The 22,768-nt window shown below is 43.0% G+C and overlaps 1 protein-coding gene across 1 annotated transcript; it reads right to left on the bottom strand.

Annotated features, from left to right (window-relative positions):
• Positions 1 to 1,291: 1,291 nt before the first annotated feature.
• Positions 1,292 to 22,522, bottom strand: smarcc1b (SWI/SNF related, matrix associated, actin dependent regulator of chromatin, subfamily c, member 1b). The gene is made up of 28 exons (XM_056297913.1): positions 22,344 to 22,522; positions 21,371 to 21,490; positions 21,173 to 21,258; positions 20,976 to 21,057; positions 20,743 to 20,835; positions 20,409 to 20,478; positions 20,253 to 20,322; positions 20,083 to 20,158; positions 19,703 to 19,828; positions 19,314 to 19,396; positions 19,059 to 19,165; positions 18,849 to 18,908; positions 18,514 to 18,542; positions 17,530 to 17,645; positions 17,302 to 17,373; positions 17,097 to 17,210; positions 16,653 to 16,806; positions 16,354 to 16,464; positions 16,185 to 16,244; positions 9,076 to 9,334; positions 8,816 to 8,887; positions 8,633 to 8,679; positions 8,395 to 8,503; positions 8,152 to 8,294; positions 6,552 to 6,686; positions 5,003 to 5,135; positions 1,986 to 2,072; positions 1,292 to 1,694 (listed from the first exon to the last, which is right to left on the bottom strand). The coding sequence occupies exons 1-28, from the start codon at positions 22,509 to 22,511 to the stop codon at positions 1,627 to 1,629; spliced, it is 2,850 nt and encodes a 949-aa protein (XP_056153888.1). The 5' UTR covers positions 22,512 to 22,522; the 3' UTR covers positions 1,292 to 1,626.
• Between the last annotated feature and the right edge of the window lie 246 nt (positions 22,523 to 22,768).

Below are 22,768 nucleotides of genomic sequence, written 5' to 3' on the forward strand. Positions count from 1 at the left end.
GTTCCAACAGAAAGATCACATGGCGTTCCCTTTTACAAAACATAACGCTTACATCAACATGAATTAAATCAAATGATTATTAGCTGACTTTTAACAACTACTATTAATTAACTTACTCAATGAAATCACTTATTTATCTCAATTTACGTAAGTCATTAACTCAATACATACTGCAATCTGTTGCACTGTTACCAGTGACAGTAAAGGAAAGGCAGTATGCAAACCGTCTCCTTCCGGTGTGGGAAGATGGCGGCGCGAACTCACGTTTGCGGCGGCTTCACCCAGTCCCAACTATGCAGTGTCTTTATCCACGTCTGAGTTTGTGTCACCATATGAAGAACTTTTACGGGGATTTAGGTCTGTGATCGTCGATTTCGTTTGAAGGCTGGGAGAGCTTGGTCTGCTGCGTCCTATGGGCCCAGGGACCACGGCCCTGCCCAGAGCTGCGACCGAAAAGGAAACACTGAGGGCGGACTGACAGGACGTGGACACGGGGTGCAGACAGGCAGTTCTGGTAGCACCGAGGGCGGTCTGACGGCGGCCTCGCCTGGCGTCAACTGTGCAGCGTTTTTGTCTGCGTTTGTGTCATCCTGTGGAGTGCGGGGAGGTGTGTCGAAGGTGTCTGGCTGGGAGAGCTAGCGTTGGATTAGCTGAGGGAGCCCAGTCTGCTGCGTCCGGTGTGCCCAAGGACCACGGCCCCTGCCCGGAACTGTGCCCAAAGAGGAAACACGGAGGGCGGTCTGACAGAACGCGGAGGCGGGGCAGGCTAAGCTAACTGCTAGCCCATGCAGACCAGCAGTTCCAAGTCATCCTGGCTGACGTTCGTTCTCTGGACAGTGAAATTTTTGGACTGTGTTGTTGGCTTTTTTTTGTAGTATGTTTTTGGTGGTGTCGTTTTTGGGAGGTTTTGGATATGTGATTTTGTCTTTTGTGTTGCACTGCCTTGTGCTGGGAGAAACTAAATTTCATCTCCTTTGTGTACACAAGTACATAAATGAGATGACAATATATTGTTCCTGATTTCCTGAGAATTTAGATTTAGCAATAGGTGGAAAAAAAGGGACTTCGGTAAATGCATTAGTGTACGTGAATGTTAAGAAATGCAAACTGCACATCTTAACCATGAAAACACCAATTTGAGACTGAAACCAACAGCTGACAGCCACGCCTGTGCTGTTGTGCATATGTATGTTATGGCTGTTGTGCGTATGTATGTTATGGCTGTACCAAAAAGATTCACTCTGAACAAAGGAATGGCATTATACACAGACTTTAACAGACTCAGAAGATATCATTTCATATAAAGCAAGTTTAATGAGCCGAGTGCAAGCTGCAGTATTCTCCTCAACTCAGGAGTCAGACACAAAATATTCCACAGAAATCAGACAGGCTAAGCAACTGACCAAAAACAAATCAATTGTGTTGGTGTGTCACTGTGCAGGAGGTTCAGTATGTGAACAAATGGAAATACTGTATGTTACTAAATGGTTACAGATGACTGAATTTAAAACAGCTGTATATGTACATCTATGAACGTGTATGGTACTCTTTGTGTGTGTGTGTTTTTTTTAAAATGTGTATGCAGTGTTTTCAACAACTGAAGCATGTGTCTTGTATCTGGCATGCTCAGCTGTGGCTAGAAGCAGGAGGACCTGGCTGGGGAGTTGCTATCCCATCAGGCTGTGAGGACGGGTCTGAAACAAGGGCAGAAAATGTTAAAAGACACTCCAAACCAAGTGAGGGATCATATCTGATTATGTACATTTTATCACGGCTATGGAATCAGATCTTACAGCACAAATGCTATATATATATAGTCGGTATAAATTTACATATATTTATAACCGATGACATCGTTGTAAACATACTGCTGTGGTTGACCTCCTAAGATAGAGCAGGGCAGCCAACTGAGTGAATTGAACGTGGCAATGACATTCAGACAATGACCATTTTAACCCATGAGGACAATGGGAGATTCCACTCACACATGCCATTGGGAGCCCCAGGGTGGCGAGGAGTCATGGTCTGGGTGTTTCCCCCACCAGGCATCACCCGACTGGGCATAGACTGGCCTGCATGAGAATCAGAACCATCTTTTTATTGGCCAAGTAAATTCACACACACAAGGGATTTGGCAAATTCGTTGACATAAAATACAAGCCGCAACAAAGCACTGTAAAAAAATGGATTTTTTTTTAAAAGTTGGCAAAGTAAGTAAAGTAAAAGCAATTTAGAGAATAATAATGTGAAGTAAAGCAATTTAGAGAATAATATGTCCTATCATAACAATGTGCAAGTGGGAAAGGGGTAAAGACTAAAGCCTTGTCCACAACAAAAGCTTATTAGCAGTGTTCTCTCGGAACAGATTCGCTCCCATTGTAATGAATACTGCCATCTACACCGGGTCTGTGCAGGCTCACAACTTAACTCTGTCTCACATATGTCAGTCTGAACTGTTCCTTTTTTATACCATTTAATTCAACCTATGCACATAAGGGCAAGTTTGGTGACTATTGATTTATCTATATATTGACCCCCCCCCCGAATAACTACTCAGCAGGCAACTGAATGTGGAATTTTGGTTTGTAAATTCAAGCTTGCTGCCCAGTACAAAATCTTTGTGACCATCATACAATTAGAGGAAGGCCTATTGGGGAAAAGCACAGGGAAAACATCACTACCTGTAGAAGGTCTAGGGCAAAGCTCACAGGACATGTTTCACAACAATGTTAAAGTCGCTCAATAGGAGGGTGCCACCAATTCCAAACATGTTCATGGGCCTGGCATAAATTTGGCCATAAATCAGTGACAGTTTGTCCAAACATCACCAAACTTGGTGGCTACCCCCCCCCCATTTTTTTCTACCCAACTGTATCTGACCAATTACCCCACTCTTCTGAGCCTTCCCAGTCACTGCTCCACCCCCTCTGCTGATCCGGGGGGGGGGGCTACAGACTACCACATACCTCCACCGATACATGTGGAGTTACCAGCCACTTCTTTTCACCTGATAGTGAGGAGTTCCGCCAGGGAGATGTAGCGCGTGGGAGGATCACACTATTCCCCTGTTACTCCTACCCCCCCCCAAACAGATGCCCCAGCCGACCAGAGGAGGCGTTAGTGCAGCGACCAGGACACATACCCACAATCCAGCTTCCCACCCACAGACATAGCCAATTGTGTCTGTGAGAACGCCCGACCAAGCTGAAGGCACCACGGAGACCCGAACCGGGATACCCGTGTTGGTAGGCAATGGAATAGACCGCTACAATACCCGGATGACCCTTGGTGAATATTTTTAATTAAGCTGTTGAAGCTTATAACTTATAACTGGTCTGTGCTGGCTTGAACCCCAGAATCACTGCATACGGCTATATTTCATTTTTTATTTTTTTTGGGGGGGTGGGGTTTGATTACTGTTAGGCACAGTTTTCTAACAGTTATGGTTTGGGTAAAGGCTGAGTTGAGGTTAGCATATGGTAGAGTTGAGGTTATGGTCACTTATTTAGCATAAGCTCTATGAATCTGGTCTATAACCAGCAAGCATGGGCAATTTCCCCCTAGAGCTCTGTATAACTCCACACTTTGTGCAATGTAGCCATTATAGACAGATAGACAGTCACCTCCATGACTATAATAGAGAGACACCTCTGTAATGGACATGACATTTTCATGTTGCTTAAGCACCCCTCATATGATGCATCAGTCACAAACATAGCATAAATATATATTATATATATATAGTATATATATAAATAAAAGAGACAGCATTTCATGTACACAGGGTGCTGGATATGGAGCTGACAGGGAAGAGGGGAAGAGGAAGTTTATGGATGTGGTGAGAGAGGACATGCAGGTGGCTGGTGTGACAGAGGCAGATGCAGAGGACAGGAAGAATTGGAAACGGATGATCCGCTGTGGCGACCCCTTATGGGAACAGCCGAAAGTAGTAGTAGTAGCAAAACAGATCCTGGTTAAGTGTGGTTATCCTCACTGGGCGTTTGTCAAAGCCAGGAAGATGCCCAAACACTGCACCAGCCAATCGAAGAGAGGAGCAGGACAACAGCTGCCTAAGTGTAAACCAGTGGCAATTCCGTATGTGGTGTGTGTGTACCAGAAAAGTGGAGACGCGTATTTTCCAACCACCGCATCTCAGTTGCTTTCAAACCACAAAACACACTGCGCCAGAAATTGGTCCACCCCAAGGATTGGGTCCCCTGGCACAAACAGAGCAATATAGTGTATGCTGTTAAGTGCCGGGAGGACTGCTGTGACTTGTACATTGGGGAAACTAAACAGACACTGGCCAAGAGAATGGAACAACACAGGGGAGTTAACATGTCAGACCAGGACTCTGCAGTCTACACCCATCTACAGGCCAGTGGCCACTCTTTGAAGGATGAGGATGTGCACATCCTTGATAGGGAGGAACGCTGGTATGAACGGGGAGTCAATGAGGCCATCTATGTTAAGAGGGAACGACCATCCCTGAACCGAGGGGGGGCGGGCGCTAAGAGTACATCTGTTGCCATCTTACAATGCTGTGATTGAAAACACTCCCAAATCCTCTGTCAATAGTACACATGACCATTGAAACTGTAGTTAATGGTCACGTCCATATCTGCATATGAAACTGGTCGTTGGTTTTGGTCGTTATTCCACTGTATTGTTTATGGGGGGGGGGGGTACCTGCAGTCAGTTTAGACTGAAGAGGTCACTTAGATGAGTGATGAAATGTATTAATCAATAAACGTTGTATCCAGATGAACTGAGTCAACATTCTTTGATTTTCTTACCTGGATTATTGAGCATGCATAAAGACATGTTTTCATGCAGTATGAAATTAGTATTTTGTTACGTTTTTGAGTGTAGAACAAGAATTCTTGTATGATGAGATTTAAAAAAGGAAAAGCCAAATCGAAAACATTATCTCCACCAACATATATGTGGTACTGTACCATGTGTTTTGGGTATGACAGTGTGTGATTGAGTGTATCCAGACCTGAGTGAGGCGTTGTGTATCCACCCTGCCCCTGCTGCTCCCTCTGCTGGCGAACCTTCATTTCTGCATGCTTTAGTTGCTCAGCGTGGAAGGTCTGCCTCTCCGAGAGCAGTTGCTGCCTCTGTTGCTCCAGCTGTGCCCGAGTTGCCCCACACACACACACACACACACACACACACACACACACACACACACACACACACACACACACACACACACACACACGCGAACACACACACGAACACAACAGATGATGTCAGACAACAACACGTAGCAAAAGGAGTTGGTTGAAGCCAGTTCTGACGCCATCCTGAGGTGGATAATGTGTTACCACTAGACATTTTCTATTAGTGGGTGGGGGTGGTGAGTTGTAGGTATGTTGTCGACCGGGGAAAAAAGTCATCCAAATTTTTGCCTGGCTTGCCTCTTACTCAGTTTTGTCATCATACCTGGGCTACTGTTAAACTTCCCCCAGCCTTCCATTACACCACGCTTGCAAGTAGTCAGTTTCAATGCAGTAATGTTTACAAAAAACGAACAAAAAAAAGCACAGTATGAAAACACGAGTAGTCTCATCCCACAATGAGTCACCTTTCAACATGTGGGAACTATAAACTGTCTTGAATGTAAACCAGTCTTTAGGGGAACACAAATACTGAGCTTGAAACATAACATGTTGTAGTCACTGTTTTATAAACCACCCACTGCTGTTCAGTCGCAACAAAATACCAGATAACGTGGGACATCCGCCCTGTCAACAGAGCTGCAACTCTGCTGCAGGTTCGAATTTATTGTGACAAAAAGATGCATTTTGTAGACAAAAACAAGTAGAGAGCTACAGAATATTCTTTTGAAAATCTGTAATTGTACGGTACAGTAAAATGAACTTTTGTTGCACAAGTGTGTTTTTCCTTTCACTGAAAATGAGAATATTCAGTTTTACATTTCACTGACAGGAGGGAATCATTGGGCAGGAATTCACAAATAGTGGATGGCCTGCCCACATAATAGCTATGGTAGAGGAACACCGAGCAGCCATACCCAACTACTCATGACTGTTCAGCTAACTTCTTTGCACTGCAGCATGCAAACCGTCTGTAATAACAATTTCCTGCTTCTGCCTCTCCTCATTGATAGATGTATCAATACATCATGTCTGAACATTTAAAAGGCGGACATCAGCTGTGTATGTAGATCATGATATATCCATGAAGGAAAGGATAAATGATGTGACTGATACAGACACAAGCAACATATGGATATGGTGTAATTAAGTAACGATCAGTGTATTTTATAATTTTGGGTAGCATGACTTAAAAAGCAAGCGAGCAACTAGGGCAGTTCATCGTGCTCAAGGAGACACTGACAAGACAACTAGCCTTTGTGATGATTAAACCTGTGACTCTTTTTTTTTAAATTCATTTTCCAGCTAAATTTGATCTTGGTATTATAAAGCAGTCACAGCCAGTTTATGGCAACCGGTGAATGGGTAGTCCAAGAGCTGAACTGGTTGGGTCAGCGGCTAAAAGCAGACAGTATTTCTACTCACAGCCTCCTTCTCACGGTCCATGATAGTTTCCAGCTCCTCAAAGTGCCTCAGTTTGATCTCCAGCTTCTTCATTTGGGTTTCCACCAGCAGGGCCACCAGTGACTTTATCTTCCTCTCCTCCACTGCCGCCAGGTGCTGAGAAGACAAGAGGGAGAGGGTTGGAAGGGAAGACGGATGAAGAAAGAGGTTGACAGAAGGTGCGGAGGGATTAGAAGTGATAAAGAGTGAGGAACAGAGTACATGAGAATTAATCAAGAGCGATTGTGACGGGGACACAAATTTACATTTAATTATTTAGCAGACGCATTTATCCTAAGTGACTTATAACTGAGTCAGCAATTAGCAAATAGTTTTGTGTCACCAAGAGGCATCACAGAGCACTAAATTATATCATAACAAAGTGTGCATGTTATGTCAAGTGCATTAAGTGTCTTAGATCATTAGGATGTGATATGAGACTCAAATGACAAAGTAGCTGTATAATGCATATATCAATATCTCAGATATATATCATCACGTCAAGTGCAGTTAGTACAAGGGCAAATTAGTAATAGTGGACACAAATAATAGCAATAAGTAAGTCATATAAGCTGGACAATACCACCAATCACTTTAAAGAGAGACTGACATGCCCTTTCTGAACACATTTTTTAACATTGGGAGTTTGAATCACAACATAAAATAGGTGTGGTTTTAAGAATTCAAAGCTATTGGCTACTGTCTTCCTGGGTGGGCGGGGCTCGGTACTGCTCATCACTTGATATTTACAAAAAATGTCAGATAGCGAGAGCAAGAGCGAGATCCTCTGCGAGGATTACAGTTTCGAGGAGGAGGATTTGGTGATACAAATAACTGTTAGATAGATAGATGATTGGTATTTAGATAAATAGACAGACAGATACATAGATAGATAGATATATAGATAGATAGCAATACGTCGTAGCAAGATCGATAATAAAGTCTCAGCAAAATAGCAAAAAGCTCGAGCCAAGTAGCCAAGAGGGGGTGAAAGAACGGCTTCTCCGTGATTTTTTAGCATCTCGCTACGGACACACCCGATATGCAAATTGACTGGTGTCTACGTATCCACCGGCACAATTTGACAATGGACACCATCTACAGTCAATCACAGATCTCTCTCGAGTGGCGGCAGACGTGCTGTTTTGGCTACTGAATTTCTCCGTGGTCACATTCCAACTCTGAACATAGCCTATCAATAGGAATTTTCAGATTTTGATGTCAGTATCACTTTAAGAATTATGCTTACAGACCATTCAAGGCTTAAGTGAGGACCGGAAAGAAAGTTTTTAGGCCTTTCTTGAAGCAAGTAAACTAGTCTAGTTCCGATGGAGGCTGGGAGATCATGTCAGTTTTGGTGCCTGTAAGTGAAAGGTCTAGACCTAGAGGCCTGTCACTTTTGCAGAGGGCATAGCTAGTACCCTAATAGAAGTAGAATGAAGTGGGTGAGCAGAAGTGTACACATTAATATGGATTTGCAAGTAAGTTGGTGCACTTCTCTAACCAACAGAATCAGATTTAAAGCGTCTTTCTACTTTCAGGCTGCTGACCCCATGAGAGGTCTGTTTGAGGTGGATCTTACCTTGGCCTTTGTGGCAGCTGATGCCAGAGCGGCAGCTGCTGCTGTGGCAACGCTGCCCTCCACCAGCTCCAGCTCCATTGCTCTCTTGCCCTCATCCCCCTCTCCTTCCCTCCTCCCCACACTCTCTTCCTCATCTCCCCTGCCTGGAATAAAGAGAGGGGGGGGGCATATTTTACTTAGATCAAAATGAGATAAAAAGGATGAGAGCAACGAGGGGCATTTAATTAACACACACACACACACCATCTCTCTCCTCTGTGAGGGTGCCATCGGGGTTCTCCCTCTTGACTTGCTCTCCCTCTGACTTTACCCTACTGGATTTGTCCTCGAACCCCTCCAACCTGGCAGAGACCTGGAATAAAGACAGGCACGCGCACGCACGCACGCACACACACACGCCCCAGAGTTCAGTCACAACACATTTCACCAGTAGATTCTGTTTATCAGTGACAATATCAAATTCCGATGATCAATACATCACCTGATGGGAGGTGGCATTTGTCTCCATTTTTTCCACATCCGTGGACTCTAAGGAGGAGAGGAAGAGAGTCGAATAATGGAGGATGGAGCGATAGATAGACACAGTCGTGAGTGTGTGTGTGTGTGTGTGTGTGTGTGTGTGTGTGTGTGTGTGTGTGTGTGTGTGTGTGTGTGTGTGTCTCACCTGTCTTTTCAGCCTGGTTTGATTCTGCAGGTATTTTCTCTATGGACTCCTCCTGTACTCGGGAGAACTCCTCTGATGAGAGAGAATCACAGAGGGAAAGAGACAAACAATCACCACATAGACAAACTAAAATACGCAAAGTTATCAAATGTTCTGCCCTTATTACATACACATGCACACACGATCCAAATGAAAACCACACTCCCGTCATTCTCAACCCAGACCACCCACAAACATGTGTAACCCCCCTCCCCCCTCACCCAGGGCAGCCTTCGCAGCAGCAGACGCCACTCGTGGGTCCACCACAGATGCCAGGAAAGCCACTGTGCTCATCACAGGGTTTTCTGATTGGCTGAAAGGCACAGGCTGGTAGGCCAGTGGGCCGAGGGAGGCAGAAGAGTCTTCCAGGTACGGATCTTCAATCGGTAGACGGAGGAAGTGGAGGATGCACTCGTCCTGGGTCCTGGATCCCACATGTTCTGACACCTTGTTCCAGTCATCCCGATAGACCTCTAAAGCCTGAGAGAGAAGGGGTGAGGACAGAGAGACAGCTGGGTGAAGGCGAAGATTGGGTGTACTTTAACACTGCGGAAAAGAAAATCTAAAAATAAGATTTACAGGAAACACAATCAAATTCATTGACGTATCAAGTTCATTATGTTCTTTTCTAAAATCACCAACATTTTTTCTGTTAGGATGGTAGGATAATCCAATTTTTTTAAAAACAAGGGCGGCTGGCCTAGCTGTTGAGTACATGTCAGCAATAACAGGCGCAATGACAGCGTTGTTCTGAACTAATATAAATGCTTGATTTCTTAAAATCCTTATCATGATAGCGATTAGTTAAAAAACTATAATTTGATACAGTAAGCCAATTCATTTCTGTCATGTTTTAACATACAGCAGTATTCATTCATGAAGATTATTAATTCATAAAAAATGCCAATAAGGCATCTTCAAAGTAAGTTGAAAGAGAAACAAAGAAAAAAAAGAGATTGAGTAGGAAGTGACAGAAAAAGAAGGAAATGGACTTCCAGTATGGCGATAGACTAGGGCAGACGTATGGAGACAAGCTCTGAGCATTATTTCATACATTTCTACACGCAGACGCTACATGTATCAACATTGGAAACTTGTTCAACTGCATTGATTTAAGTTAAGATAATTGGTTGTCAGGCAAGCAAAATACATCGCAAAAAAAATGAAGACAGCTCCTGAGTCTACCAGGCTAGCTAACGCAGGCGACGGAACACCAATGGCGAGGAAGTCAGACGATGACACGCTTTCTATCTGCGCTAAAATCTGAACTGGAGAACATCCGGGCAGCCATCATAGCCGACATTCACGCTTCCCTGTCACCTATAAATCGTTTACTGAATGAACTGCGCAAAAAGCTTGAAGCGTATGAGCCTCACATCACCGAAATGGAAGTTTGCCTGTTGGATCACAGTGACAGACTGGAATGCTTAGAGAAGCATGTAGATAAGCTTCAGAGTGACAACAAAGAATTATTGGCGAAGACGGAAGACCTCGAAAAAAGATAAGACCGAAACAATTTTCACATCATCGGTCTGCCAGAGGGATGCGAGGGGCGAGCAGCTGCCGCCTTTATGTCGAAGTTGTTTGTCCAGGATGGCTCGTTTCCCAATCCACCCGAGCTAGACAGAGCACACTGATCCCTGAGAGCTAAACCCACGGAGGGAGAGAGACTCAGACCCCATTATCGTGCGTCTTCTGCGTTTCCAACAGAAAGAGCATAAGTCCTTGCGATTGCAAGGAAAAAGGACAGCTTATGTATCAGGGACATAAGATTTTCATCTTTCCGGATTTGAGCAACACACTTGCTAAAAAGCGAGCTACATTCAACTCGGTCAAGCCCTAACTACACCAAAAGGCCATCAAGTTCTCTCTCCGCTACCCAGCTGAGCTTTGTGCCACTGGCACACAACGCGGAGGACGCGGAACGTTTCTTCAACCAACACCTGACCAGCGACGTTTAACTATGACTGTCACAAGCCATAGAGCTCGGTAATACTAGAAAGATCACGCGTACAGATAATTGGATAGAACTGTACACCGTGATTTGACATCGTTTCCTGGTCGTGCAGCCATAGCTTTTTCATTTAGGCTACATTGCCCAACATTTGTGGGTCACGGTTGTGACTTTAAACAGCCTTGTCAGACTGGCCCTCTATTCATATGGATAGACACAGCTCATCTGTTTGATTGGCCGCTACACACGCCGGGACTTTGATATTTCTTAACAGCAAAACAACAAGAACACTGTCTTAAAAGGACATGCAAATCTTCTGCTTGGATTGTAATGTGCCAACAGATCATATTCATACGGTCATGTGAGTACAAATATGTGGTAGAATGACTAATAACTCTTTTGACAGCCTAGAATTTGATCTCTGTGTTGGTTGTTGGTTCAGCTGTGAATACCAAGCTAAGTGGTTCAAATTTCAGCTGTTGGTTCACGCAATTGTATGTTAAGCTAGTTAAGCTTGTAATTTTGAATGCTTGTAGATTCTCTCTACAAATAGAAGGTAGAAGAGTAGAATGCTTGGGTATGTGCTTCCAGAATTCAAGAAGTGTAATATACATGCAGTTCACTCCAACTGGGGGAGTGGACATAGGGGGAAGTGTCGATGGGTGGGTGAGGAAGGGGGGGGGGGGCTCCATTCTTTTATATATTTTTTCTTCTTTTTCTCTCCTCTCATCTGCTTGGGGGCAAATATGTATGGGTCTATTCCTTATGTCACAGTCACTTTCAAATTTAAACAACTGTTTATCATATGGCCAACAGTAATGTAAATGAAGGTATGGGACGCACAATCCAAATTATTTCCTGAAACGTGGGAGGAATCAATGGGCCTGTAAAAAGAGCAAGGATATTTTCCCAACTAAAAAATCTTAAAACAGAAATTATTTTTCTTCAAGAGACTCGTTTTCATACTATTGACCAGCAGTGACTAAGTCGACCTTGGATAGGCTCAGTATTTCACTCCAAGTTTAATACTAAAACATGAGGAGTAGCAATATTGATTAAGAAAAATGTTCCTTTTTATCCAGTTGAAACCATTTGTGATAATGATGGGCGCTATGTAATTGTGGTTGGTATGTTATGTCAATACCCAGTAGTGTTAGTAAATATTTATGCCCCTAATCACAATGATGAAGTCTTCATGAAGAAGCTTCTTTCTTTAATACCCAAATTACATTCTCATTATTTGATACTTGGGGGTGACATGAATACTGTAATAAACCCCCTCTTGGATAAGTCAAACCCCAAGGCTGCAGTCCCCTCTAAAATGGCACAGACTTTATCACAATTCATGAATCAATACGGCGATATTGACCCTTGGCGATCCGTACACCCAACAGATAAGCAGTTCTCCTTTTTTCGCATGTTCACAAGTCTCACTCTCGCATAGATTATTTTTAATAGATAAAACGCTTCTCCCCTCAGTGGCCTCTACTGAATACTTGGCAAGGGTAAACTCCGATCATTCTCCTTTAACTTTAGACCTGAATTTTAAATCTCAACCCAAAGAATTCCATTCTTGGCAACTTGACCCTCCACTTCTATCAGATTCTCGCTTCTGCATATGTATCACTCAAGCAATAGATTTGTTTCTAGAAACCAACCAAACTAATGATATTAGCCCCAGTCTACTCTGGGAGACTCTTAAGGCAGTCCTGAGGCAAAATAGTCTCATATTCTGCACATATAACAAATCAAGAAAAGAACAAAAACAAACGCTACTAAAATCAGTAGCTGAACTAGATAAACATTATGCATTGACGCCAACTGCAGAACTGCACAAAGAAAAAGTTGAAACGCAGACAGAATTTAATCTGTTATCAACAAAGGAGACAGAGAAATTATTACTCAGAACACAAGGCGTCTTATATGAACATGGGAAAAAGCAGGGCGTCTCCTTGCACATCAGCTGAAGGGTAGGCTAGCCTCACAATTGATCACTCAAATAGAAAACACTTCTTGTCAAATAATAACTGACCCATCTGGGATTAATGACACCTTCAGGTCTTTTTACTCCCAACTCTATGAATCAGAGTCACCTAGTGATGCTTCTGAAATGCTAAATTTCTTTTCAAATCTAAATATCCCAAACCTATCAATTGAAGATAAAAATGACCTGGAAGCTCCACTTAGTATAGCCGAGATAACCAAAGACATCACATCAATGCAAAGTGGAAAGTCGCCAGGGCCTGATGGCTTCTCTGTAGAATTTTTCAAGAAGTTCTCCAAACAACTTGCACCTCTGTTGTTAGAGATGTTTAATGAGTCCTTGCTGCAAGGCACATTACCGCTGACTCTCAGGCAAGCTGCCATATCTCTAATACCTAAAAAAAGGAAAAGACCCAAACAAATGTTCATCATACCGCCCTATCTCACTCCTAAACATGGATGTCAAAATACTTGCCAAAGTTTTAGCATGCAGACTTGAAACTGTTCTATCCACTGTTATATCAGAAGACCAAACAGGGTTTATCAAAGACCGTCACTCATCCACAAACGTGCGACGGCCTCTTGATATAATCTTCTCTCCAACCTTAACAACTGTTCCAGAAGGTGTCATTTCCTTAGATGCCGAAAAGGCCTTTGACTGGGTGGAATGGAACTACTTATTCTTTTCCCTCAAAAAACTTGGCTTCGGAGAGCGTTTTATCTCTTGGGTGCGTTTGCTATACACATCTCTACAGGCATGCATATGCACTAATATTATCAGGTCCAAATTCTTCCCTTTAACACGGGGAACACGCCAAGGGTGTCCAATGTCCCTGCTCCTTTTCGCCATTGCTATCAAGCCTTTGTCCATAGCAATTAAGGCCAACAGACTCATCCCAGGCATCATGAGGGAGGGAATTGAGCATAAAGTGTCCCTGTATGCAGATGATTTGTTACTTTATGTATCAGATCCAAAAAGAGCCATTCCATATATCTTAGGACACTCTCAAAACGTTTGGCACTTTCTCTGGTCCAGAGAATACTACCAAACAGGGAAGAAATCACTTTTCCTATTTTGAGCTGCTTAATATAGGAAAAAGTGATTTTTTTCCCCCTACCAATCAGCTGGCAGGGGATATTACACAGTCTGGTGTGCCATTCACTCTTTCCCCAACAGCCTTTAAATATTTAGGAATCAACATTTCCCAAAATATATCACTATTATTTGACAACAATCTTTCTGTGCTAACAACAAAAGTTAGAGAAGATCTTCGAAGGTGGAACAGCTTGCAGATCACACTGGCAGGGAGAGTACAGTGTATAAAAATGAATATTGTCCCTCGATATCTGTACCTATTTCAATGGTTGCCTCTTTTCCTCCCTAGGTCATTTTTTCGTAGCATTAACAATATGTTTTCCTCGTTTATATGGGGCAATAAATCTCCAAGGCTTCAAAAATCCTTATTACAGATTACAATATATAATAATGAACAGTTTAAACCCGCTAAGATAGATGTCAGGTTTTCGTTTTGGGACAGACAAGGCCTTAGTACAATTGGTGATTTTTATAGTGAAGGCACATTTTCCAGCTTCACCCCGTTGTGTAATACATTCAACCTGCAGCAATCTGACTTCTTCAGGTACTTCCATATTCGGCATTTCCTCCAATCAAACACATCTTCTTTTACAGACACCCCACCCTCTTTGGGAATTGATAACCTTTTAATGGTGACAAAAATGACAAGATGGCATAACTCGTTTTTATATAACTTCCTAGCTCTAGATACACCTCCAGCTTTGCTGAAAATTAGAACAGAATGGGAAACAGAGCTTGGCATTATCATGCCTGATGATCGCTGGGCTAAGGTGCTGAAACAAATAAAACCTTGTTCATCTTGTGCAAAATTTCAACTCATCCATCCATCCATTATCCAAACCGCTTATCCTGCTCGCAGGGTCGCAGGGATGCTGGAGCCTATCCAAGCAATTATTGGGCAGCAGGCGGGGAGACACCCTGGACAGCCCGCCAGGCCATCACAGGGCCCCCAAATAACAAAAAAACAAACAAACAAACAAAAAACTGAGAGCTCAGAAAAAAAAGTGCAAATAAAAATAATTGGATCCTCCTTAGTAAGTTTCCTTGAGTTTATTCCTACCAGCCTCCTTAGAATGGCAAGGCCTCCAGGAATCCACATCTAGAAATTTCAACTCATACAATTCAACAGTTCATAGGACACACTATAATAAATCTAAACTTGCCAGGATATACCCGAATATGGCTGACACCTGTGACAGATGTTCTCAGGCTCCTTGTACTCTCACTCATATGTTCTGGTCATGTCCGAGACTGGGGGAGTACTGGAAATCTTACAAACCCCAATTCCAATGAAGTTGGGACGTTGTGTAAAACGTGAATAAAAACAGAATACAATGATTTGCAAATCTTTTTCGACCTATATTCAATTGAATACACTACAAAGACAAGATATTTAATGTTCAAACTGATAAACTTTATTGTTTTTTGCAAATATTCACTCATTTTGAATTTGATGCCTGCAACACGTTCCAAAGAAGCTGGGGCAGCGGCAACAAAAGACTGGGAAAGTTGAGGAATGCTCAAAAAAACACCTGTTTGGAACATTCCACAGGTGAACAGGTTAATTGGAAACAGGTGAGTGTCATGATTGGGTATAAAAGGAGCATCCCCGAAAGGCTCAGTCGTTCACAAGCAAGGATGGGGCGAGGTTCACCACTTTCTGAACAACTGCATGAGCAAGTAGTTCAACAGTTTAAGAACAACGTTTCTCAACGTACAATTGCAAGGAATTTAGGGATTTCATCATCTACAGTCCATAATATCATCAAAAGATTCAGAGAATCCAGAGAAATCTCTGTTGCAGGCATCAAATTCAAAGTGAGTGAATATTAACAAAAAACAATAAAGTTATCAGTTTGAACATTAAATATCTTGTCTTTGTAGTGTATTCAATTGAATATAGGTCAAAAAGGATTTGCAAATCATTGTATTCTGTTTTTATTTACATTTTACACAACGTCCCAACTTCATTGGAATTGGGGTTTGTAAGATTTCAAGTCATTTCAGTAATATTAGAACAAGGAATAGAACCATCCCCACTGACTGCTATATTTGGTATACCTGAAGCTGGCAAAGTATGTCAGTAAAGCAAGCCAATATAATCTAATTCGCCTCGGTAATAACCCATCGGAGAATACTTCTACTATGGAAGAAACCGTTACCCCAATAAAATATGTTCATAAAAAGAAAAAGAGAAAAAGAAGGAAACAAGAAAAGTGGGTGAGAGAAAGCAAGAAAAGTTGAAGATTGTCACTGTAAACTAAATGGTATTGGCAACAAGTGAGTGATGGCCTCACCTCTAATAATAAGAGCGTCTCTTGCTCTGTCCACTCCCTTCCTGCGCTTGCTCCTTTGCTCTGACAAAAAGAGAAAATAGAACCAGAGTGACTTTATACCCGCCATTTGGGCCCTGGTTCATTTGCTGGGGATAATGAGGATAATCAGATTGCGGCTGCTACGTGGTACCTTGGGGTGTTTTTTGGCATAGATGTCAGTGCGCAGGCCAAAGTTCTGACAGTCTGAAGGCTTCTCTCTGCTCTTCTCTGGGAAGTACAACATGTGCTGGGAGGCAGAAACCTGCAAGAGAGAGAAAGAGAGGAAGAACAAGGGAGAGAAAGACGGACAGAATGGATGAACCGCAGAAAGGGGAAAAAGAAAAAGTTAAGAGGACTAAAAGGAGAGAGATGTGAGAAACCTTTGAAAGTGGCATTTTTCAAATAAAACTGCAAAGCTGTTGTCATGGACTGTGAGTGAGTGAGGGTCACCTGCAGAGGTTTGTGCTGGAGAGGTGCAAGGTCAGATGGCGTGTCAGCCAACACGTTGAAATGAGGGGTGGGTGGCGGCCCCATGGGAAGGGGCCTACTCTCTGCATCCACCTGGTAGTTCACCAAACCCCACTGTTCTAGCAGAGCATGCACCCTGCACACACACACGCACACACCACATACACACAAGAAAATATATAAGAATAAGAAGAAATTACAAGGGTGCCTGCATCGCAACACAGAATCATCATCGTAATAAAGTAGTAGCATCTAATGTATGCATCGTGTGCCGTTACTCTTACACACAACATCGTTCATTTGTATTTGCTTTCTCATGGTGAAAAACATCCCTTCTAGAGATGTGAAGGAGAGGTTGAAGAGCAACCCCACCCAGAGAGACCTTGGAGGGTGAGTGTGTGCACACACTGACACACAGAGCCCTACCTCATCACAGCGCAAACATCTCCAGTGAGGTTGCGCCTACAAGCAGTTGAGCTGAGGTACTCCTGAGGGTTCAGTCTGTATGTGTCAATCATGAAATTTCGGTACGCCAGGAAGCTGTAGACCAAGGCCGAGGGATAAACGGTCAGCAACATGCAGACTGTAAATCGTTTGATACATCCTTTACACCTGTCACATTAGCACTCACATCTCTGGCGATTTTGACTTATTCTTTCCATTGAAGAATTCTGGCAGCGCACGTTTCTCTATCTGGTGGATGCTGAAACAGATGGAAAGCCGAAACACAACAGATTTTTTTAAAGAAACGTTGTGGGGGAAAAAAAAGAAAAACTGTCCTCTCTGAAACAACACCAATCATATTACTGACTAGCTAATCAGAACAGATGGGTGCGTTTAGGCAAGTGTGAAGGTTTACCTGTTATAGTTGAACCAGGATGCGTAGCTGGGTATTATGATGTGATGCGTCTGTTCTGTGATGTTATCGTCTGCCTCTGACAGACGAGACAGCTCCCCTCGACCGTCATCATCTTCCTGGACACAGAAACATACAACACAAATACGCTATGGCGCTTATACTCATTTAGCTGCAGTGGCCTTCCTGAACTGTAAACCTTGGGTCAGAAAGCTAGAAATAACTCAAAACAGTAAAAAAATTAATTAACGACAAAAATAAAGATGGAATTATAGCATAACTATTCATTCACAATGCAATAAATATCTAAATAAGAGCCTTTTTTTCTGGACCACCCCCCCCAATTGTACTTGGCCAATTACCCTATTTTCCAAGCCCTCCCGGTCGCTGCGCCACCCCCTCTGCTGATCCGGGGAGGGCTGCAGACTACCACATGTCTCCTCCCTCCGATACATGTGGAGTCGCCAACCACTTCTTTTCACCTGACAGTGAGGAGCTTTGCCAGGGGGATGTAACGCATGGGAGGATCACGCTATTACCCCCAGTTCCCACTCCCCCCTGAACAGGTGCCCCGACCAACCAGAGGAGGCACTAGTGCAGGGACCAGGACACATACCCACATCTGGCTTCCCACCCGCAGACACGGCCAATTGTGTCTGTAGGGAGGCCAGACCAAGCCGGAGGTGTAACAGGGATTCGAACCAGAGATCCCTGCGTTGGTAGGCAACAGAATAGACCGCTACGCTACCCGGATGCCCCATGTGGAGCAAAACATGGAGTGGACCAATTTTCGTAATCAGATTACACTTGTATTTACCAACAGATGTACAAGAAACAGTGATAAGCACACTCACTCTCCCACACAGATAATTAATAAACAAATCCAAATGCTAAAACACGCTCCACACTAAACCAAAATAGACTTTGATCAATGTCTTCGTGAAGTTAAGGGACATGTTTTGAGGAAGAAAATTAAGTCAGGTTTACCCTTCCTGGGAAGTCCTCCTCTTGTTCATCTGAAAGAGAGACAGTGGCGCAAGAGTTGATAATGGCAGCAAACAAGCAACTGAAGTCAACACAGTGAAATGTTTGAAAAAGCGTGTACTTGCAACTGCACATTGAATGAAACTAATAAAAAAGGGTTTGAACATAATACATAACTGTACAAATCTTTAACTCTGAATTCAGCTGGCAGTTAAATACTGATCAAGAGATATGGTTATTGTCTGAAGCACACACGCATGGACAGACAGACACGTTCCACATGCACACACACACACAGCATTTCTGTATTTGCAAAAGCCTCATAAATGATAGCTCACCTAGGTCAGCCATGGTTCCTCCTTTGACAGGAGTGTTCTCGCTGTCTTTCTTCAGGTTGACTAGAGACAGAATAGAGAGGAAAAAAGATGGTCAGAAGAAAGAAAATTAGGAGAAGAAAAGTCTGTCATCTATGTTTGGGTGTACCTGTGCATTCAAATTCACATGGCAAAGACAAAATCAAACACACACACACACACACACACACACACCGTTTTTGGGCAAGATGACCTCTTCCATGTTAGGAACAGGGGTCGGGTCCTCCATGTCTTTGGTTAGATCCTCCTCTGGCTCCTCCTCCCGTTGGTCACGTCTCCTCCTGCATGCACACACAGCATCCCAATAGGCACAAGCATATCAGTGCTTAAACTTTGTAGATTATTCATACCAAGCGTGCATCCAAGAACACAACATCTCACTTAGATAGCAAAAGCATACGTCGTGTGGATACAAAAGCTATGTCTTACCCCTTTTTTCCCTTCTTTCTGCCTTCTGAGGAGGGAGGAGAGGGGGAGCGCCTTCTCTTCTTGGCAGGGTTTGACTTTTGATCCTACAATAGAGGGCAGAGATAAAGGCAGAGAAGAAAATAATGTATTTTCTTTGGTCGAGACAAACTGCTGCTTTTCACAAGACTGGAACTAACAATTTTTTTAAAAAATTACTTTAACATTGTCGTTTCCTCATTTTTCTCATCAACATCATCAGAAATCAAGAGCAAAGCCTTGGACCAAAACATATATATAAAAAAAAATCTGGATGTCTTTTGTGGCCCTATCCAGGGATCATGTGCTTTATTGTGCTTTATTGTTCTCTATCAGCTCTCCAAGGCACTGGTAGAATGAACACATGCACACACCTGATCATCCCGAACATGGATACGCCTACGGAGAACGAGAGGTACATGTCTGTCATTAACGTGGTAGTCTTCCTCATTCATCCACTCGTTAAAAGCATCTGTGTCCAGAACCCAGCCAGCATGGACCTGTGGCATGCATAGACACATCAAAATGTGTAACAACTAGAGGACTTGTGTAGGATTGTGTGGGGTCATGTGACAATTTGACAAAGGAGTTGGTAGTGTAGGGTGGTATAGCGCTATGTGTTACAGTGATTGAAGTGGAATAGTCTTGTATAATGTAGCATGTTATATTGTAGTATAGAAAGAGCAACATTTTGTGGTGTGGAACAGTACAATGTCATACAACAATGTGTGTGTGTGTGTGTGCACGCGCTCACCCTCCAAGGTCTCTCTGGATGGGGTTGCTCTTCGACCTCTCCCTCCACATCACTTGAAGGCAGCCAACTGTCATAACTGTTGGAAAGAGATAAAAGGAATGCTGAGAAGAGTATGTTTTTGCATAAGCATGTAGATACATGTGGACATGTGTGTTTTTTGTACAGATTACCTGTCAGGGTGCATGCCCCAGTGTACCAGGACGTGCTTGTCTTTCCGGACAACAGGACGCATCCATTCATCTAGTAATGCATACAAGAAAAATAAAATCCATTCATGTGAAATTAAAAGTTTATCCTTAAATTAAAACGCACAAACACTAGCGTACCTTCCTCAATGCAGGCTGGTGAAGGAAAGATGTGGTGACTGGCAAGCGTTCGGTCCTCAGTCACTGAACCCTGTTGAATGATGCACAACTATGTTATTCCATAGTAGAGACAAAAGTATACATTCTTAATATATAGTTTACATGCCTCCATGTAATACGCTGTAATGATGCGCACAGTTTTTTTTTTAATGATAACATCTCCTTCAGTCCTCTTTGTCTGATAATCTTACAGAACTGAGCAGTGATACAGAATTTAAACAGCATGGTGAGCAACATTAAAACTTCCTCCATACTCTATCTATGCATCCCTCCCTGGCTTGTGTAAGTGCTTCACCTGGTGCTTAATAATGATGCCTGTCAATCTGGTGATCAGCTCCTGCTCCAATGCAGTGTCCAGGTACACCACTGGACGTGTCAGGCAATTGTTCTGCATGGACACACAAACACCAGCATATACACTCAAATGAGTTGAAACTGGAGTCTGCTCGATAGGCTTGTGTGTGTGTGTGAGAGAGAGAGAGAGAGAGAGAGAGAGAGAGAGAGAGAGAGAGAGAGAGAGAGAGTCACCTGGATCAGTGCCCTCTCCATTGTATTAAACATCTCAACATTGCGTTCAGTCCTTGACGGATTCTGCAAGTCAAACCTACGCCTGTCAGAAGGAGACCGATAGAAATGCAATGAGAAAAAGGCGAACAAGAACCAAGGTAATGCATTGCAGGTTTAAGTGAGTGGGTTATTAGTGTTGATAGCTAATTGTTACTCACCAGCCCTGTTCAGCCTTGAACTTGTAGGCAGAGCCGAGAATGTGGCAGAGTCCACCACCTGGTTGCAGGTCCAAAAAGCATTGCGCCTAATGAGAAATGGCCAGTCATAAGAGAAAGACAGACCTCTTGCCAACATTGGTTAACTATTCTAATTGCAGAGATGGGGGGGTGGGCTTTGAGATGCAGAGTGAGACTCACAGGTAGTTTGGTTAGAGCAGGGTTGGTCACCTGCCTGCCAAATGTCTCTTCTTGGAACTGGAGAAGTTGCAGGGTCACAGTAGCCAGAGCCTGACAGGATGGAGCATCTACCGCCACATACTAAAAACACACACAGAGACAAGTAAATAAATACGCAGGGATCAATTTAAATAAATTGACAAAAATGAACCCTTTCTAAAGCTGCCATCCCATCTTTCTATCCCGTTTTGGTTAATGGCACAACGTGATATATCTTCATCAATGAACATCATACATATAAAGAAACCTATTACAAATCTCTATTTGACATGCAGCATGAGTTTTTGATACCTGAAATTCATGAAATGTACGGTATATCATGTTCTATGAACATTGTAGTTGATGACTAAAATAACTGAAATAAAAACGAATTCTTCACGCAGTCAAAAAAAAAAACAGCTAGAGACAGAATTAGCTATTAAATTTATGCTGTTATAACATAAACAGAGGTGAAGTCTAATCACAAGACTAAATCACAAGACCAGAGACATGGTTTTGTCTGTGCTCTCAAATAGTTTTACATACACTTGGTGTATAATTAAAAACTGGCTGCGATTTGAAAAGAGGTTGTGGTTTTGAAGCCCCGCCCACCACCAGGACGGTTGTCCCCACCAGACCTCAGCAAACGTTTCATGAAATTAAATTGTCTACTGCAAACAAGGATGGCAACTTACACGGTTTAAGAAGAAAGTAAACACTTTATACATATATTTCTTTTGCATCTACTACATTTCAATAGTGCTATCCTTAAAAGGAAACCCCGCATTGATCCTACTTAGCCTATTCTTTGTTAATATTAGCTCTACCTTTGAATTATCTTCCACTTAAGACATCTGCAACACGACGTTTCACTGCATGCAACCAGCATCACAACCAAAATGCTAGCATGAGCAAGCTGCTAGTTAGCTTTCTCGCTAGCTAGCCTAGTAGTTACCTTTTTGTAGTGCTTCCCGATCCACTGTCGCACAACCTCCAGTTGGGCTAAGGTGTCGTGGCTCTCCCAAAACCTCGCGGAAGGACTACTGTCTTTTTTCCGCTGTGCGACTGCCAAGGAGCCAGACTGACTGGTCCCAGAAAGCCCAGCGTTGGTACCTCCAGACATCGTGGCTGACGGTAAACTGAGGGACACTCTCAAATGAGGGGACGGGACTAGCTAACAGCTGCCCGTCCCATCCCCTCTCGCGACATCCAACGCGATTCTCACATTTCGACATAAGAGTACCGCTTCTTCTTCTTTCTGCCCCTCTTACTCGTTCCGCATGCATGCACTTTATTTTGTAGTTTCCTATTTATCCTTCTGTTTAATTTATCATGTTTATTTGTTTATATTTTACTGTCCTAAATTATAATTTTATGCGT

The sequence above is a fragment of the Lampris incognitus genome, chromosome 18, assembly GCF_029633865.1.
Source record: "Lampris incognitus isolate fLamInc1 chromosome 18, fLamInc1.hap2, whole genome shotgun sequence".
In the NCBI taxonomy this organism is placed as follows: domain Eukaryota; kingdom Metazoa; phylum Chordata; class Actinopteri; order Lampriformes; family Lampridae; genus Lampris; species Lampris incognitus.

Coding starts and splice junctions, on each gene's coding strand:
- smarcc1b (XM_056297913.1), bottom strand. CDS start 22,511: ATGTCTGGAGGTACCAACGCTGGGCTTTCTGGGACCAGTCAGTCTGGC. Junction 20,159..20,252: donor TGGGGCATGCACCCTGACAG/GTAATCTGTACA, acceptor TCTTTCCAACAG/TTATGACAGTTGGCTGCCTT. Junction 18,909..19,058: donor GGTCATCTTGCCCAAAAACG/GTGTGTGTGTGT, acceptor TTCTGTCTCTAG/TCAACCTGAAGAAAGACAGC.